The 20,490-nt window shown below is 39.7% G+C and overlaps 2 protein-coding genes across 2 annotated transcripts; one reads left to right on the forward strand and one right to left on the reverse strand.

Annotated features, from left to right (window-relative positions):
- The first annotated feature begins 237 nt into the window (after positions 1 to 237).
- Positions 238 to 9,695, forward strand: LOC128370903 (adhesion G-protein coupled receptor G2). The gene is made up of 13 exons (XM_053331086.1): positions 238 to 523; positions 609 to 819; positions 1,138 to 1,294; positions 2,038 to 2,202; positions 2,684 to 2,806; positions 4,390 to 4,435; positions 4,521 to 4,624; positions 4,799 to 4,923; positions 5,674 to 6,045; positions 6,122 to 6,405; positions 8,608 to 8,709; positions 8,925 to 9,081; positions 9,596 to 9,695. The coding sequence occupies exons 1-13, from the start codon at positions 238 to 240 to the stop codon at positions 9,693 to 9,695; spliced, it is 2,232 nt and encodes a 743-aa protein (XP_053187061.1).
- A 1,349-nt stretch (positions 9,696 to 11,044) lies between these two features.
- Positions 11,045 to 17,404, reverse strand: sms (spermine synthase). Its single transcript, XM_053331405.1, has 11 exons — positions 17,265 to 17,404; positions 16,196 to 16,316; positions 15,630 to 15,717; positions 15,080 to 15,144; positions 14,650 to 14,825; positions 14,289 to 14,445; positions 14,104 to 14,191; positions 13,641 to 13,755; positions 13,469 to 13,548; positions 13,087 to 13,202; positions 11,045 to 12,254 (listed from the first exon to the last, which is right to left on the reverse strand). Exons 1-11 carry the CDS (start codon positions 17,308 to 17,310, stop codon positions 12,224 to 12,226), a joined length of 1,083 nt encoding a protein of 360 aa, XP_053187380.1. The 5' UTR covers positions 17,311 to 17,404; the 3' UTR covers positions 11,045 to 12,223.
- Between the last annotated feature and the right edge of the window lie 3,086 nt (positions 17,405 to 20,490).

The following is a 20,490-nucleotide window of genomic DNA, read 5'->3' on the forward strand; positions in this document are numbered from 1 at the left end:
GAGTGAACATAATTTATCTCAGGGCTGTTTGTAGTGTAGTTGTACCATATGATGTCAGACTTTTACAAATATTTTCAACTAATATTTCCATCTCTTTACAGTAATGGAGGAAATGTGGTCGTGCAGCTGGAAGAGCATTGTGTTCCGAAGCAATTTACTACACCTTTTCCACAAGTGATAACCACGCAACCAAACACTACCACCTCGTCTGTACATGTAACTTCACCCCCGCTGAACATGACAACTGGAGCCCTGAATGCCTCCACTACTGCTTCTAATGTCACAGTGACAGCAACACCCAACACAACCACTGGAAATAAAACTGTGACAGCAACACCCGACACAACCACTGGAAATAAAACTGTGACAGCAACACCCAACACAACCACTGGAAATAAAACTGTGACAGCAACACCTGACACAACCACTGGAAATAAAACTGTGACAGCAACACCTGACACAACCACTGGAAATAAATCTGTTTCTGTCCCTCCTTCAGTGACACCAACAACTAATCAAACAGGTTTGTTCTTCCACTTCTGCACTTCTGTGTATAACTGTCTGACATTTACATAATTATAGCAGCTTTGTATCTTCTTTTGTTGCAGCTGAAAGCAGTGAGAGCCGAGCAAATGGGTTGCTTGAGCAGACCAGTGATGTGTCCAAACTGAACTCCAGTCAGGTGGATCAGTTAGTATCTCAGTTGCAGGATCTTTTGTCTGGCCCCAATGTCAGCCTGGCTCTGGGAAACACCTCTGTGCATATCATCAGCAATCTGCTGGGTGCTTCACCTGAAACGCTGGCTGCCTCCTCAAACAGGTTACAGACATTCTCTAACATGTTGTGTACTGCTAAAAATAGATGCTACAACGTGTTGTTTTTTGTAATTAAATTTTTTAGCTTTTGTTCATTAAGCATGTGCGGTTTGGTTTAAGCATAATTTGTTTCTATGTATCTTCCCAACATACAAATAGAATTAGTGATACAAATTGATAAAATCCCTTGAAATTGAGAGAGACTGTAGTTACTTCACACACACACACACACACACACACACACACACACACACACACACACACACACACACAATTATTGTCATTTTGCACACTATACCAATGAATTTCTTTTTTTTGTCAGGATCATAGGGATTGTTGATACAGTGGGACTAAAGCTGCTCCTTAAAGAATCGACTGAGACTCTCTTGTCGCCAGCTGTGGCTCTTTCTGTGAAACCAGCAGATGGCAGTAATTTTCAGGAAACATTTTTTTCCATCTCAGACCCCACTAACGTACAGGTATGATATAGAACAGTTTTACGAGCAATACATCAAAAAAGTGTTTGGAGAAGTGCTAGCTGTGAGATACTGTCTGTTAACAGCTATTTCACAGCAGATGTAGAGTTTAATGTACATGGTATGCAAGGCTGAGACCTAATGCTTTATACTAAATGCACCTACAGCCATTAAAAAGTAAAATATTCTGGATCAACTAATTTAGATTGAAGTATTTTTTGCAAGCCAAAGGGCAACAAAGAGCTTGGGCAGAAACTTTGACTTGTCATAGCATGAAAAGCACATATGTAATTGATGGTAACATGATGTCAATGTGCTGTTTTCAGTACTTTCCATTGTTACAGTAGTTGTTCAACTAATCCTAAACTGTTAAATTAAATCTGTTATACTAGAAGTCTATTCATCAAATGTTTCAAACTAATTCACTGCATCTCTTGCCAATCCCTAGAAATTGTACTCACAATTTATAAGAAATCATTAAAAACGATGAATTCAGAAATCATCTCAAAACTGAAATAAACCTCAACAAATAATCTGAATGTCACCTACATTCAGTATATTTTACAAATGTGGAGAGGCTGTTGCTGTTGAAGAATGAACTGTCGCAGCTTAACTATTGCAGACAGATTGATGTCAGTTGCCCCAAATAAAAACATTGTTTAAAAAAAAAACAATCCTATATTAGTCTATGATGATAAAATGTTGCTAAGCTTGTGTCTCTCTGTCTATGCCCTTATGCACTTCAGGTCCGTGGGGATCCCAGGCTCAGGAGGAGTGTGGGAAAAGACTCTTCGATCCCGCAGGGCTCCATCAAGCTGCCCCCCTCTCTCACACAGGATCTAACCTCTGGGGAGCAGCAGCTGGCCTCCAGGGTCCAGTTCAGTTTCTACCAGAAAAGCACCGTGTTCCAGGTCTACACATTCAAAAAGCATCCTATCCAAAACTAAATACGCCTTGCAGTATCATTAACTGAGGAGCAATTGAAATATTTCTCTTTTGATTACAATATACACATTTGGTACTCTTCTGTTATTTTAAATTTATATTCATGAATTAGTGTTTTAAAGGAAATTGATGGACTACATTTTAAATTAGATATTGAAACTGTTGCTGTGTCCCAGTATGTAGTGTATATAGTATTATTTAATATACTGAAGTGGGTATACAGTCCAAAATTACTTCAGCTTCTACATTTCCTTTAAGCATTGCATTGTGGGAGATTAGTGTTGATCAGGGTTTTTTTTTATTTTGGAAGCACACTTACTGATTTGAGTGTGTTTTGTAGTACTCAGTATGTAGCATGGATTTGGGACACAATGATTGTTTTTGACAGTTTTTTGGCAAATTTACAACTTGTGTTTCCGGTGTTGTCTCTTCTAAATGGTCGTGCAGGACAGATCTCTGGGAAGTCGCAAACTTAATAGTGGTATCCTGGGAGCGAGTGTGGCCAACCTGTCAATCTCAGGACTGCAGGATGATGTAATAATTCACCTGAGGAACAAAGAGCCTGTTCCAGTGAGTATAAAGAAAATAGTATGTTCTATATAGATTTATTGACTTTTTATTTAAAAGGTAGAATATGTAGAATGAGCAGAACAACGCCATCTAATGTTTCGAGATCGTATTCGCAACTACCAAAAAGTAATTCCAGCAGTCGGGTTGCCATGTCCGGTGCCGGATTTTATTTTAGCTCTAACTCTGTAAATATACCACTTTATCCACATGTCTAACCTTTTTAGGAGAGAAAGTAGCCCTTTAGATGCACAATGTGACGCTAATTTGTCCAAATAACATCTGCTTAAAGTTTTGTTCCTGCGAATTCAGAGCCACTCAAGTTAGCTGTAGCGAGTAACGCACTTCCGGTAATTTTCACAAAATAAAACACCCGTTGCCTTTCATTATTAAGAAAACCATAACGATAGAGTTGGTGCTTTTATTTTGAAAACAGGAAGCGAACATACCCTCGCTGTAACTGACTTGAAACCACCGAGGTACATTACATTGTAACGCTAGTGGGAGTAGCAGTTAAACCTGGGGAGCGTACCTATATTCCCCGGGTCCTATGTTCCCCGATCGCGGCTAACTCGGTTGCTAGCTCGGCGGCTAACTCGGCTGCTAACTCTGCGGCTAACTCATCTGCTAACTCATCTGCTAACTCGGCGAATAACTCAGCTAACTGGTTAACTGTAGACGGGATCATCCCCATGTTCCCCGGTCACATACAAAGCGGGGAACATAGGGATGATCCCCTAATTATGTAGCAATACAGTCATACTGCACATCAAATTAAATAGGAGAAACTCCGCTACAAGCACGTCATTTTTACACACACCAAACACAACTCAAACACCAAGCATATTAATGATCAAATATCAAAATCCGAATAGCGTCAGAAAGTCAACCCACTCTCCACATTTCCAAAAAAGTTGTACTTGAGAGCAAAAAACGCTGGTTTTAGTAAGTCCAACACGGCTCTTCTTGTTTACAACTCCATTTCACCCAATGCCAGCCTACAGTAGCTGCACCGGAACAAAAGACAACCCTGGCAACCCGCAATTCCGGCCGCTAAATGGCTGGCACAATGTACACAGAACGTGTCAGAACGTCATTGTCGAACCTGTCAAAACATTTTAAAATGATTAATTCAGACAATTTTTTTTTTTATGGAAAAGCAATACTTTCATTCTGTACCCCTCAAAACGCCCTGTGGCTGTATTATTTTAAAAAATATATAGCTTTTAATAAATATTCTACATATTCAACCTTTAACTATAAACTAAATAAGAGCTCCACAAAGGGAAACCAACATTTGTGTACAGAAGACTTGAATGTTTTATCAGAAGAACCCCTTTCTTCAAATTAGAGGAGAAAATGGGATAAAGTAAAGAATGCACAACTGAAGTTTTATACATCATAGTAGCTGCAATTCATATACAAATAGTCATTACATTGGTAGAACTGTGAGGCACAGCTTCAAAATAGATGCACTAGCTAATTATTCCGAGTGCTGTCACTCAACACAAGAAAAAGAAAATTATGCTGTTCAATTAGTGATTGGAATGTGATTCAAGCTTGTTTTCTTTTTTTCCAAACTGCAGGCTGATTTTAAAGCTACGTGTGTTTTCTGGGACTTTACATTTAATAGTAAGTTCTCTTAAAATGTCTGTCAAAATTAATTGAATTTAAATGAACAAAGATGAGAACACGGTTGACCTGTATTTTTCGGTAGATGGATCAGGTGGTTGGAATGGAAATGGCTGTTCTGTCCAAAACCACACAGATAATGAGACCATTTGTGGCTGCAACCATCTTACCAGTTTTGCTATCCTGCTGGTAAGAAATGTGCTTTGTCACTGTCTTTTTTGTCATGCATCCTTTGATTTTGGTGGTAATTGAAGAGTTCGCCACTCACTGTTGCCCCTTTATTCAGCGATGATTTTCTTGACAGGGACTTACACCTGGAGCCTCACATTTTTAAGGACTTCTCCACAATTTTTCCTCCTACAGGATCTCTCCGGACAGCCCCCGACCAGTCGTCTCCAGGCCACCATCCTTAGTTTCATCACATACATCGGCTGTGGAATTTCTGCTATCTTCCTGTCTATCACCCTCCTCACTTACTTGGCCTTCGGGTGAGTATTGAGAGCCACAAAATAAAGAACACATATTAACATTTACTGTAATACTTAACATTGAAGTAGCATGCATTTCATTCTGCCATTGTCTTCTGAGCATGTTCATTTAAAGTTACAGTATTATTTTAAACCAATTTAGGTTTAAAGTGCTAAAGATACTTATCTCTTAGTTATTCAAATTCAATGTTTTAAAATGATAATGCTATTAATGCTGATAATTGATAGCCAGATTAATGAAGCTGATTTTATTAGTAACTGTCACATACTCATTCAGAGTGAGGGACAAAAAAGGTAATCACACCTGTCTAAAGTTTAAACAAATTACCTTTTTAACTTAACAGCTATTTAACATAAAACCTTAACCAACCTTGTTGGTGAAGACCTGGGAGGAAGAGGAGAGATACAGGTTAAAATTAAGCCATTTAAATAATAAATATACTGCTAACTTAACAAAATAAGTTGTTTTTTTTTCCATTCAAATGCTGTTGCTGATCATCTTCCAGTTGAGACACATTTTTGCTTGCTTGAATGTCATGTCATGTCATGTCATTTTCAAATGTGAAAGTTGTGAACAAATTTAATAATATGTAAAAAAAAAAATTTTTTACCATTAAAATTCACAAATGGGCTTGTAATGAAGTAATAAGAAAAAACAAGAAAACTGGTAGGGGCAGATATGTTTTCACAGCATTTTTCACAGAGTCTGCTGAGAGGTTTTCATGTTGTCTAAACATGTGAACACCACAGGAAGTTGCGTAAGGACATTCCATCCAAAATCCTGATCCAGTTGTGCCTGGCTCTGCTGATGCTGAACCTGGTCTTCCTGGTAGACGCGTGGCTGGCACTCTATCCTGAAGCTGTGGGCCTCTGCATTTCCACTGCCTGGTTCCTTCACTACTTCCTTCTGGTTTCCTTCACCTGGATGGGACTTGAGGCCGTCCACATGTACCTGGCCCTCGTGAGGGTCTTCAACAGCTATATATCACGCTACATGCTGAAGTTCTCGCTGGTTGGCTGGGGCATCCCAATGATCGTGGTCATTATCGTCATAGCGATCGACAAGAATAACTATGGCCTTGTCTCCTATGGAAAGTTTGAAGATGGCACTTCTGATACTTTGTAAGTCTGTGTCCAATGCCGTATTCGAAAATCATACATGTACATGTCTTTAATTTTCTCCCATCTTCTCCCACAGCTGCTGGCTGAAAAATGAGATTGCCTTCTATGTAGCAGTGGTGGCATATTTCTGTGTCATTTTTCTGTTCAACTTCATCATGTTCATTGTGGTGTTGGTCCAGCTGTGTCGGCTAAAAAGGCAGAACCCTCACAATGTGCAGCACCGCAGCACCCTGCAGGATGCGCGCAGCGTGGCGGGGATAACTATCCTCCTGGGCCTCACCTGGGGTTTCGCCTTTTTTGCCTGGGGGCCCCTTAACCTGCCATTCATGTACCTCTTCTCCATCTTTAACTCCTTGCAAGGTGAGATGATACCTGGGTAGCCTATGGTTATTTTTTTATTAATAGGAGAAACTAAAACTTGGATCTTCTATGAGCAGTTTTGGCCATCATTACAATTGGTTACAATAATAAGTGTATTTACCAAAGAGACAAGCTAACATCTTAGAACATTACAGCATAATTACAATGAAGTCAGACAAGAAACACCATCAGACCGATTGCAAACATGCCAACATTTTAACAAGATTGTCAAAACCTCTTTATTTGGAGATAAATCTGATAGAAAGGGGACCTGACATGTCAGTAATCCCTCATTGCATAAGAAAATGTGTGTGTGCACAACTATGGCAAGACCAGTCGATCAAATTAGACATGTTTTGAGTTCATTTTTACATGACAATGAATTAGTTTTTACACTTGTTTTGTCATTTCAATCCCTGATCTCAGCATTAAACTTGATGAGTAGTGTCATAGTTATGGATAAAATAATAATAGGGATCCAAGTTGTAATAAACTGGAATGAACATTCTCATAAGGTTTCAGTCTTGTAGTGATCAAAAATGTAAAGACATTTACTCTCCTCACCACCACCATCATCATCTATGGGTTCCTCACTCTCCCCACCACCACCACCACCATCATCTCCGTGGTTCTCCTCCCCGCCCACCTCCCCTTCCCCTCCTCTCTTCACACCAACAGTGGATCAGGTGAGAATGCAGCTAAGGAAGATCGAGGCTTGGAAAGCCATGGGTCCTGATGGCATCAGCTCCAGACTCCTCAGGGACTGTGCAGACCAGCTCTGCCAGGTGGTCTGCTACATCTCTAACCTGAGCCTGAGTCTGGAAAGGGATCCCATCAAGTGGAAGACTTCTTGTTTAGTTCCAGTCCCAAAGACCTCGTGCCCCAAGCCCTTACATGGATCCCCTGCAGTTTGCATATCAGCCTGGCATTGGGGTGCATGATGCTGTCATGCTACATGATACTGCAGAGATCCCTGTCTCACCTGGAGGACACCAGAAATACTGTGAGGATCACTTTTTTTGATTTCTCCAGTGCTTTCAATACAATTCAACCTACACTGCTCAGGAGGAAGCTGGGGAGAGTGGGGGTCAGTGACCAGATGGCTGCATGGACCCTTGACTACCTCACAGACAGACCCCAGTATGTGAGGTTGCAGGACTGCGTGTCTGATGTGGTGGTCTGCAGCACAGGGGCCCCTGAGGGTACAGTACTCTCACCTTTCCTCTTCACCCTGTATACAGCAGACTTCTGTTACTCCACGGACAGTTGTCACCTCCAGAAGTTCTCTGATGACACTGCCATTGTGGGATACGTGTCAGAGGGGAACGACTGTGAGTACAGGAAGGTCATCATGGACTTTGTCGACTGGTGTGAGCAGAACCACCTACAAGTCAACACCAGCAAGACCAGGGAGATGGTGGTTGACTTCCACCGAAAACCCTCAAACATTGCACCGGTGAACATCCAGGGCCACTGCTGAGATCCTTCTTTGACTCTGTGGTGGCATCAGTGGTCTCATATGCAGTGGTGTGTTGGGTAGGGGGATGTTCTGAGTGGGACAAGAACAGACTCAAGAAAGACTGATTAAAAGAGCCAGCTCAGTCTGTGGCTGCCCCCTGGACCCTATAGAGGTGGTGGGAGAGAGGAGGGTTTTAGCCAAACTGTCCTCCATCATGGACAACACTTCTCACCCTCTGCATCTGACACTGAGGGCCTTAAGCAGCTCCTTCAGTGACAGACTCATACACCCCAAGTGTAAGAAGGAGCGCTTCCGCAGGTCCTTCATTCCAACTGCAGTCGGACTGTACAATGCTGCACTATAGTTGCATGTCACTATTTTTTGAGGTTCTGATGAATGGGATCAATAAATGTATCCTTATCCTTATGCAACAGGCGCCACAATCAAGCACTCGTAAGGCACCATTCTAAAGTTAGGTGGTAATTACTTGTAATAAAAGAGGTATTGCCTTCAGTCCTCAAATTGTTTTCAGTAAAAAAGGAAATGCCTGACATCCCCTAAAGCAACAATGTCTCCTCCAAATTTGCTAGTTCAGACAACTGTAAAATGATTATGAATGTGTATACAGAGTAATCACTGACAGGAAAAAATATATTATTTTCATACTGTAGGCCTTCAAGAGTTTGTTACTTGTATGATAACATTTGGCTTTAACAAGTATAAATGTTGTTTCTGTTCCGCAGGTTTCTTCATATTCCTGTTACACTGTGCGGTGAAGGAAAATGTGCGGAAGCAGTGGAGGACCTATCTGTGCTGTGGCAGAATGAGACTAGCAGAGAACTCAGGTTCACTTTTCATTTCACAATTCTTTCAACACATTTACACATTTCACACTAATGTTACTCTGTACCTGGATTCCGATGCATTTGAATATAGAGAACAGGCTTGAGAGCATTAGCTGCAAGATGATTGTAATGAATCACACATCAAAGTCTGGACGATTAAGACAGATTTCAGGTTGTCTCATTTCACTGTTATTCTGTAAAATGTATTTTCACAGAGTGGAGTCGCACTGCAACACAAAAGACAACGAAGAAGTTATCAGCGACCAGACTAACATCGCTTCATTCGTCAAAGTCCTCCCAGTCCAACAACTCAACCAGCTCTACTTCCTACCTTGTCAGTGACTCTTCAGAGCAGTCAAATGGTGTTGGTAAGTAAAGACAGTTCACCATTGTGATTGTTTTGTCAAGTCACTATAGGACCCCGAGCTGCCATGGTTACCATAGCGTGCTGCCTAACTCCTTATCAAAGTGTTTTGTCTGAGGTGGGAGTCAAAGCCACTTGACTGTCAGATGTTTTGTTTTTTCATACACTTAATATTGGCTTGTCAACTCATTTAGAAATAGATATTGAGTTCTTGGAATTTTTTTTTTTTACCAATGCAAAATTAAATTTGTGATGTGATGTGTGATATGTTTGCTTTGATGTATGATGAGAGCTCACTGGCCTGAAATTGTACACAAGTCAGTCAGTGTACTACAGAATTATTATACTATTACTGGCTTAAACTGAACACTTTTAGTTGTAATCACATGTACAAACAAAAACATTTTGAAAAGTACTGATTTTAATTGATTTTGTTTGTAACAATGCTTTTGGAGAAAAATAAACTTTTCCCAAACATGTTATCTATTAGAAATAATGAGAGGAATGCTGTGTTACAGGTAGCCCATTTGACGAAAGAGCCATCACTGCTGATGAAAACCATAATAGAGACGTGATCCTCAACGAGATCAACAGGCAGCACAGAAACCAACAAGTGCCCTGATCTAAACAACAGACTATTTTATGGCTGTTACTTTGAATTTCTTGTATATAATGTAAATAAATAGAGTAATTTATGCACTGTTGAATGATGTCAACACATTTTTTGTGCTACTGATTTAGCACAACAAACTTTATTTACAAAAAAAACATAAGGATGAAATAAAAATTGAGTCTGCATGCTGACCATTGCATACATCTTCAGCTGGTTTGTTTGTGTTTTATTTTTCAACTTGCAATTATAGGGGCCTGATTGGCCGACATAATTGACAGTGAAAAAGAAAAAAAAATCATCCCTGTCTCTTCATCTATCTCTCTCTATTTCTCTCTCTCTCCCCCTGCCTTGGCCCACATGCGCCCTCCCTCTGCCAGAGTCCTGCCCCTCCCGCCGTCCACCAAGCTCCACCTCCAATGAATAGAAAAGGGCAGAAGCCCTGAGCTATTCCTCCAGGCTCAAGATAAAGTATAGTATCTGAAGCAACAACAACAAATGGCAGACTAGCTTTTGTACAGCTGTTGCTCCTGGCTCGCATCCAAACACGACAGATACAACGTATTTGTGCTGCTCGACAGGATTGAGATGGTTGTTAGCCGGCAGAGCACAGCTAACTCACAACGCATAAATTTCACCATCGGTCAAATCTTCAAGGGATAATTTACTCCTCATCTATTCACCACGCTGTCATGTTTGTTGTGGTTGGTGTCAATAACCCTGCCCCCTAACGTAACCGGTTGCTTCTTCTAGTCCAGCCACTCTGGAACCAGTTTTTCTGACCCGGAGCCAATTCTTAGTCTGTGTGAACAGGAAAACTGGTTCCAAATTAAGCACTGGAACTGCTTTGGTGTGAATAGGATATGAGTGTGTGCGTAGGGCGTGACCTCCCTGGTTCCTCCTTTGCCTGTTTGTCTCTGCACCTGGCTTCAATCACCTCATCCACTCAACAAGCTGCTTCAAGATTTAAGACTTTCACCCCATTCATCGCCAGATCATCCATTCACCCATGTGGTACACAACTTGGCTGAACCTAAATATACTGTACTTGCCTTAGTATTACTGTTGTTTTGGAAGACCTCTGTTTAACTCCTCTGCCTCTGCTTCAGATCCACCTTACCTGCCCAGTCGCTCCACTGCTACACCCAGCAACCCAATACTCAACCTCCGGAGCACCTGTTCAAGTTTCCTGGTCCCGTTCTCCAACATCCACTCCAGCCACTCTATATATATATATATATATATATATATATATAGATATATAGATATAGATCTTTCCTGCTCATTGTATTTATAGACATTACAAAGATGTCTTTAATTCACCAATTCCATTTCTTTTGGTGAAAAAAAAAAAGTCAAAACATTTCCCCCCAAGAACACTTTAATTGTAGATGGTCACAAAATGATCTCTAGTGGGACACAACAGCATTTGGTGAAATTATATTGAATAAATAAATGTAACTGAGTCCCACAGGGTTGCTCACGTGTAAACGTGCTGTGTACTGTATATGCAAGCAAGCTACATTCACCGTCCTTTACATGCACCTAATATAGTCTTAAAAAACTTAAAATATATCAGGAGAAACCAAAGTTGCTAATAAAACATAAGAACAGCACAAGCACAGAGGTGGCATTAAAGTGGTGGAATTGTTTCCCTTTTAAAACACATTTGGACATTTGGACATATCAGTCTCACTGGGCATGGTCACATGTGCATGGTAGTAACAAAAATAGAGCTTAAAAACAACTCAATGCAGAGCATAGAAATTGGTGTATCACACAATGTGAGTTCTAACTCAGCATTTTAAGAGCAAAGAAAAAAAAACAACTGAAAGAAAAAGAGAACAAACGCCTGTCGCCTGTTGGAAGATGAGTTACACCACATTATCAGTGTATCAAATCAGTGTTTTAACATCTAACAGTTTCTTCAGAGTGCATGCAAATGGACATTCCAAAGTAACACAAACAAAATACAACCCGATAAGTTGCAGCAAATAATAATAAAACACAACAGGGAGAACGAAAGATTTGGGTAGAATGGGGTTGACAGAAGGGATAATAAACTATCATTATGCCCCTTTAGGTGTGTTCAGACTGAACTTAAGAGATATTTCTTGTCTTGAATTATTCACATTAACTGGAGTGTTTTTGCACCATATGCTAATTATTCACAAACACCTAATTACAGTACAGATGTTAGCTGTAGCTAGCCAGCTCACTTATAATAGACATCGACTGCCGTGTGCGTGTGTATGTGTGTGTGGAGTGTGCCTGTGTATGTTTGAACTACTCAGGCATAGAATCAGGCTGATTTTACGTTGTAGGAACGTGTTATTTTTGCAGCAGACCCACTCTTTATTACATTTCTGTACGAAAAAATAACCTGATGCAATTTTAAGGCCAACATAAAAATGCTCTCTGTGTTGCCTCTAATGATCATGTCATGCTCAGTCTGAACACACCTTTAAGGCTACAGCAGTAATGGAAGGACTGTTCACATTCCAGCAGCTGGGGATTCAAGCAGAGAAAACTGGAGGTCTTCACTTCTTCCACACGGTGTAGAAAACCCACCTGATTCAGCTAATTAAGGACTGTAGACATCAAAGTATGACAGCATGCAAACATGCACAATATGGAATGTATAAACAATTGATCTCAAATTAATACAAATTGATTACAACCTGGGTCTCATTTCTGTAGTTGTTTCTTTCAGAGGACAACTGTTTCATCTATCTATGGGCCTGTGGGTCTCTGGGCATTTCAAGACACCCAGAAATATTTCAAAATACCTGCACCTCATTATTTATTTATCAGCTGACACACTCTACACTCTACATGTACTGCCGGGTTTACAACTTACTGCTAACCCTTTCCTCTGCTCTGCTCGCAGTTACTGACACTGCCCTCTTCATGAAAAGGAGCCACACTGCCAACAGTTTCCCAGGCAATGACACAGAGGGAGCTTCACCTTTTGGGACAGTGCTGCATAGAGAGGCCTTCAAACACTATTGATTTCTGAATGAATAGATATTTGTTGTTATTTTTGGAATGGTTTTTTTCTGCCTGGCAGCCTGCCAGGCATTTATAGGAGAAGCACTGGAACATACATCTATACACACATCCAGTTGCAAACCAGATGTTTTTAACAGAGGTCTTATTTCTAGATTTTTCTAGTCTTATTTTGGTTAATGCATTAATTCATTATCTTTAAGATGACCAAATGAACAAATCTACAACAGTAAGATCCAAATTGTAATAAATAATAACAAGACAGTAAAATATTTTCAGGGTTGTTACAAAATAGTAAATAGTTTGGTAACTTATTTTAGTGACTGTGGTTTGTTTTTTTAACCTGCATTACAACACTACCAGATCAAAAAGGTCAAAGGTAATTAAAGGATACAGCTCCATGTAGGAGGGTACACACACCACCTCTTTGGAGAAGTCCACCGGACATGAGAGCTTGCCCAGCTGTTCCTCATACAGACTCAGTGCCTCTGTCAGATTCACGCTGTTACCCTGATGACCAGCCACACAGAGAAGGAGAGAGAAATGTCACGAGACACATATACTGTAGCAAATACTTTTTACAACCATTACTGGGAGGTTATAACTAGAAGTGCTGTGCTCCACTGATTGGCCACAGTAAAATAAATAGTGAAAAAGCTCCCTGTGTTAGCAGATATCCTATGCCATATACTGTACTGTATATGCCTATGTGACATTTAAAAACTTAATTCTACCAAATAGATATATTCAGCAGACAAAGGAGGGACAAGACTCACCTGTGTGAAATATTTCCCAGAGGGGTGCAGGATTTTTATTGACAGATCTAAGATGAGACGCAGGAACTCCCATGTCGAGTCTGCAACAGCAAGTCAGACAGGGTTCACACATATTCTGATTATCAAACATCTCTGTAATATACTTCTTTGCCCATTTGTAATTTATACAAACCTTCTTCTGGTTCTGTGGATATTGGGACTGCAGTGAGGTCATTAATTATGTAATCAAATGTCTTTCCCTCTTGGACGTACTTCTTCAGCACGGGGACGCAGTCTTCAACAAGAATCTGTAAGATGTGAGACATGAATCCATTCAACTTTCCTTTCCAGCTGCTTTCACTCAGGAAATATAGCTAACTACATTTGCTGTGAAAATATGTGCAAGAATATTCAACATGTGCACTTATGTTGTTCTTGTTTCAAAAGTCAGTAAAATCTCAAATTGAAAACTTAAATTTTGCTGTGTATGTGTATTTTCATTCATGTGTGAAAATGTAGTGTGAAACACACAATCACACATGAAAACACACAACTACCACTTCCTTCTGAAGAGTAGAAAAGGCATCTTTTCACAGTGGTCCAAAATGTTCTCTGACATTTGTTCAATCTTAAGGTATAATTTTGTTAATACTCACTTGGTAACAGTCTCCCTTCAGGTTGTCGAGGACATTGCCACAGGTCTTTCTCATGTGTGTTTTGCACCCGTCTATCACCTTCTGGTCAATGTACATATTTTGTTAAGGAATGATCAATCAGGTACAAATTTAAATTAACAATAACATAATCACTGAATACAGCAGAGCAGAACCCATGAAAGGATATCTCCACCATGGTGATCATCTTTGGCTTTTGTTTGACCGCCTCAGCAAGTATGCCTCCATCACCACCTCCTAATATCAGCACCTCCTTCCCTGCATAATCCTCTTTCCCGCTGCCCATGATAGCTTCAGTGTAGGGCAAATCACTCTCTGCCAGGTCTGCAAGTAAAACAATGAAGTCTTATACATAGTAATACAAACTGTAATATAATGTTTTATGTAGAAACGCTACACAATAATCACCAGTTAATTTAAATAGATAGACAATCTTATATATTATATCACAGTTACTCTAAGATTAATATACAAATTATGGAGGCATGTCTGGGTGTATCTTGTGTGTGCTGTGTTGTGTACACTTACTAACATCTCCATTGAGGACTAGCATATTTCCAAATTGCTGTGAGCGCAATATTTTTATGTTTTGGTATGCGGAATCTTCCTCGTACAACACCTGGTCTATGTCATACTCCATTAGTCTGCCGTCAGCTGTTGGCCAGTATCGGTCCACTTTTGCTCCTCGTATGAGGGCTGGGAGTCTTGAAACAAAACAACAAATTGATATCACTGCAACAATATCACCTTCCTACAACATTAGCAAAGCTTTTTTTTTTCTTTTCTCATTTGCACTATACAACAAACAAATACAATTAACAACATCCAGAAGAAGCAGATTGTGCAGGTGAGATCAGAAAACCTGGTGGGGTTTATAGGATGAATCTCACCTCCTTACTTCAATACAACATTAATAAAAAAATAATAATAAAGAAGCTGTGCATCTCCAGATACTTACCTTTTGATCCTTGTAATATTGCCATTTAAGAGAGCTGTAAGCTTCTTCTCCAGTGCATTTAAAAGCTGTGGAGAAACAATTCACTGTGAAACACCACAAAAGTTCAAGTGCACATCAATTTTCATTTACAGCGTTACATGGTCAGCGCTCTAATGCCAAAACACACAGGTGGCAAACAATGCAGCCAAATCATTTCACTGCCCTGTGTCTGTATCTACTTGACGCTCCACAGCAGTTAGGAGACAAGTGTTTTTCTAGTGGACAGCCAAATGTATGGCATATGGGAAATTGCATGTTTGGATACCTGAGGCAAGTACATAACATGTGTAGGCAACAATGTTGGACACTGGTCCTCCACTGAGGTGACAAAAACACAAGCTGAGGACCATTTAACGGGGAAACGTTGTATTGTTGCTTCCTGCCAGTATTTTTTGGCACAGATAGTTATTAAGCTGAATGTTATGAGTGAAAAAACAGCTAAAACATTAACATCACATGACACATGGTACTGTGGTGCCTCCTTTATGTTCTGGCATTCAAAATCACCTACATTGTCTAGTTGTGCAATGTTATCCTCTTCATAGCACTGCAGATCAATGGTGATCAACCCGTGGGAGTGCACACGCAGGATAACAAACCTGAGACGTTAAGGGGTAAAAATAAAAAGATGAGAAAAGTGAGAAGGGCATTTTACCTACCTAAATTGATACTCCTCCCAAAGTCTATATAATCAATAACTCACATCCTGTCACCATGAAATGTGGCTGTATAACAATGTATGCTTTAGCTAGCTTGTCATTATTAACACCAACTTTGTAATGGATACAGCTATGTCCGCTACTTTAACTGTGTGATCAGGGCATGGTAGTTTGTTGCTACAATATGAAAAAAAAAACACTGCAGCCTACCAACAATTTTTGGCAAACCTTAAGGTCTGAGCTTAAACATCTCACTGTCTTATCTGTACTTTTTCTTTTCCTTCACTTGAGCTACTTTCTGTGGTGTTTGAAAGCCAAAAAACAAGAACAACAATTCTGGAAATTCTTATCTGCACAACAGGCTAAACAAGCTCTGCTTAAGTCACTTAAAATGACATGCAAAAAATGGTGTCCATACCGGCCATTCTTGCCTACAAAAGTAGCAAGGTATCCATGTCCTTCTGTGTCATGGACAGTCTCTGTCATTTCCTGCTCATGAAATATGGACAGGAGACCGGAAACTGTCGAAGCAGAGTCAGCTGGGAAAAAACAGAGAATGCAAAAACAGGACGGAAAAAAAGAAATTATTAGCATTTCTTTATATATATATATATATATATATATATATATATGTTCTCTGCATCAATGGCAAAAGATTTATTCAGATTCTTCCACGTAAGAGTTGTAATACACAATGTTAAAATTAAAGAAGTATCATTAACAAAATAATAAAATACTTTAGTAAAACTTATTATGCAGGCAGAGATGCTCCTGTCTGTTACACTGTTATTCTATATTACTGGAAAATTAAGCAGGTCCCTCACGAGCCCAATACAGTGGGTTGTTTAAAAAAAAGAAGAAGCATGAATTAAAACTCACTGGTTGTTTTCTATATGCACATGTATACAGATATACACACAAACATGCATATACAGATACATGCATATATTTCTTAATATTACGATATTGTCAACATTAACTCTTTGTAAATACTGTATTTCGTTCAGGTCAATACCAATACGTGTGTGAATTATTTCTTATCATCTGTGAAAACTAACACTTACAATATTTTGGTAATTTCGACACATTAAAACTACAAAAATGGCAGAAAATGCGCCACTTCCTGTGCGACAGCCTTGGATTAAACATAATAGCCAAAGAGGTGAATAGTGAATAGACAACAAGTTCAATCACTATGTCACGTCTAACAACACTACATCATGCAAATGACATTAAGGTGGAAAACATCTACCTGACGCTGCAATCACTGTCAGTTTTGGGCGTCAGCTTGTCATAGTATATACATGCATACACATTTATAAACCAGGGCTCACACAAATCGATATAATGACACTGTTTTGAAGGGCAGTGACAGACTCGCGGGTTAACATTAGCAAGCTAGCCGGCTAGCTAGCATGCTGCCCAAACTGTAGTGGCAGTAACCTGGATGCGCTGCCTGTCTTCACCGGCTCCTCAGCTCCTCTTACCTGCCGCGGAGAGGCTGAAGTCGAGGGTATAATGTCGCAGTGCCATGTCTGAGTGCAACCGTCATCCATGCCTGGAATAGGCAGGCTGCGAGTATTTATCTGCAGAGACAGAGGGGAGGGCCCTGCTACCACTGCTGAGACCGCTGCTGCCACTCGCTCCTGTCTCACTGCCTCACTGCGCTCCGAGAGGCAACCCGCAGAAGAGAGTGCAGGACGAGGCGAGAGAGAAATCTTCCGCTGCCTCCCCCGTCGTCTGTTACCACCGAGTGTTCAGACCATAACTGCAGACCATAGACTGTATACAAGGAAGTGGTTCAGACACACTGACAGAACACGGGGTTTTGTTTTTGTTGTTGTATTGGTTTTTAAAAAAAATGAGAATACGAGAATAAAGTTACTTGGGAAAAAAAGTCATAATATTACAAGAATAAGTCAAGGGTGCTTTTATACAATCCAGATTGAAATGGATTGAAGAGGGTGAGAAAAATGACAAGTAATTTTATTGTATTGAAAAAAGAAACATAAAAAATCACTATCTAACTTAACCCTCATCCTACTACTAGTAAAACCTATTTCCTCTCACGGGCCCAATACAGAGGTATTTTTGAAATGCATTAATTAAAACAGAAACAGAAAACATGATATGAAGTCATTAGGAACTGTAATGGTATAGGACAGTGGCTCTCAACCGGCGGGCCCGCCCCCCTGGTGGGGCGCGGACACTCTCCCGGGGGGGCGCGGACTCACTGACAGAGCGAGAGATGCAGCAGATTTTCCCCCATGTCGAAATGCAAGCGGTTGGACTAACACACAAACATCTACCAATTAAAACAGGGGGTAGTATTTTGAACCTGTGACGCAACGTCAGTATAAGCGTCCACACACACGTAGTGTTGCCAACTCTTAGCGACTTTGTTTTCTCAAAAGCGACTAGCGGCAGATCTAGCGACTTTTTCTGGTGTTATTGGAGAGTTTTCTGACGTTTTTGGAGACTGACATGAAAGCACGTATCACACTGCAGTTACTGTCCTCAATGAGCAGCGGGTGCTACCATGAGCCCCTCCCCCGTCCCAAAGCCCTCACAGGCGGCCAGGTTCACAGTAGCCTCGCGCAGCAGTCCCAGCTGCAGTCAGAGCAGAGGGGAGACCCACCACTCCGCGTCAAGACTCAAGCACTCAAAACGAAATACCGCAATCGTGCACAAATCGAGGATGATTTGAGGCTATGTTTATCAAACATTGCGCCAAGAATACTGGATCTTTGCAAGCAAAGCAGGCTCGAAATAATACTACTACTAATAATAACAATAACAAAACATACATTAATATCAGAGGTCTGGTGCCAATTCCCAATTATAGCAATAGCCTAGTAATGATAATAGGCCTACTGATAATAATAATATAATAATAATAACAATTACGCATGTAACTTCATATAATTATATCAATAGCCTAGTAATGATAATAGGCCTACCACTACTCATAATAATAATAATAATAATGATTATAATAATAATAATAATAATAATGCCTGCAAGCTCACATTAGAAGTCTGGTGCTACTGCAAATTGTAACAATAGCCTAGTATTGATAATAGGCCTACCTACCACTACTGATGATAATAATAATACAAATAATAATAATAGTGTGGGCCTAACAATGATAGCCTAGCCTAGGGTCCCGGGAGGAGGGGGGGCCCCAACTGCATTGAACCCCTGGTATAGGAGGATAGCTCTGGTTCTGGGGTCCAATGTGTCCAATTCTTTATGCAGACCTACATAAAAATGATACTCAGTTCCAGTATATTCAGTTCTTCAAAATGTACATAACCCCAATTCCAAAACCAAATCACAACCTTTTAAACATTGATAATTGGTGTGGTATTACATTACTGAATAATGATTGTGAATGTCTTTCTTTCTGTTCTGGCTACACAGAAAAGTTGGATGAATGACATTATTTATGAATCTCAAAGCAGATCCATGCCTAGAATACATATTTCTAATATTAGGTTAGTCTCAGACTTGGTTAATTATAATCTCCGGTGACCCTGTAATTCCTTGTTCTAGACTTGCAGACAACTTTTGATACTGTCAGTCATTATTTTTTACCTTTATTTTTGATATTTGTCTTTATTCAACTTTGGGATTTGGGGACTGTACAATATCTAAACGGATGTCCCCTCACTATCAATAGTTCTCTATATTATTATTATCTCTATATACTTTTAATAGAAATCCTCTTATGCATTTTACTACTCCCATATGTAAATACTGGTGATTATATTTAAATAGAAAACAACTGAACACTATTTTTATGTTGCCTCATGAATATATAGGCCCAAATCAAGGAGTTACTGTTCAACATTGTACACAGGTACTGTACTACCCTGTTAAAGCTCAAATCTATTATTTTTTCCCAACTGAAAACAACAGATACACTTTTTGTGATCGTGAGAAAGAAACTATTGAACATGTATTTTTAGATTGTTTTCATGCTGCTTCTTTTGACAAAACATTCTTACAAAGTTCTCTAATAGGAAAATGTAGCTAAAAAGATTGGCTTACAAAACTTTGACTTGAAATTAAGTATTGCTATAAGTTTAAATACTTTTCTCACCTCTGGACAATGTGTATTATATCTTATTCTTTTAAACTCTTTTAAAAGTTTCTATTTTAATACTGAAATCTCTCTGAATCAGTAGCTAGACATGTCACATGACCATTCTGTTAATGCGGTGGAGCGTCCCGCCAACTGATATGACTGTTTTGTTTGACTAAAAATAAACCTCCAGCAATCTTCAGTATATTGTTATGTCTTATGTGTTATCTTAGCTCTTTGCAGTGAACCAGACAAGTTCTTTTAAAAAATGTTTTATTTAGGATAAAACAAAATCATATTTTAACATACATAAATATGATGAACACAGTGATAATTAAAGATCCAACAGGACAAATCAATTTAAAAAATGAACAAAAAAATAATTTTGACATGCATTTTTGGATTTCCAATATTTTAGTGGTAGGATATGATGCTGTTGGACGGACTTATTTATGTTTTCTGTATGAGTTCATGAGCCTAGCACAAGCAAACAGCTAAAATTGTGTGATCTCGGTAAACGATTATTGGTCTTTTAAGCAGACTGGAGCTCAAGATAATGCCCATGTCTCACATTACAAGCCTGCTTCTCCCTTACAGCCACTAACATGGAGTACTGCAGTAATCAT

This window comes from Scomber japonicus, chromosome 13, assembly GCF_027409825.1.
Source record: "Scomber japonicus isolate fScoJap1 chromosome 13, fScoJap1.pri, whole genome shotgun sequence".
NCBI lineage: Eukaryota > Metazoa > Chordata > Actinopteri > Scombriformes > Scombridae > Scomber > Scomber japonicus.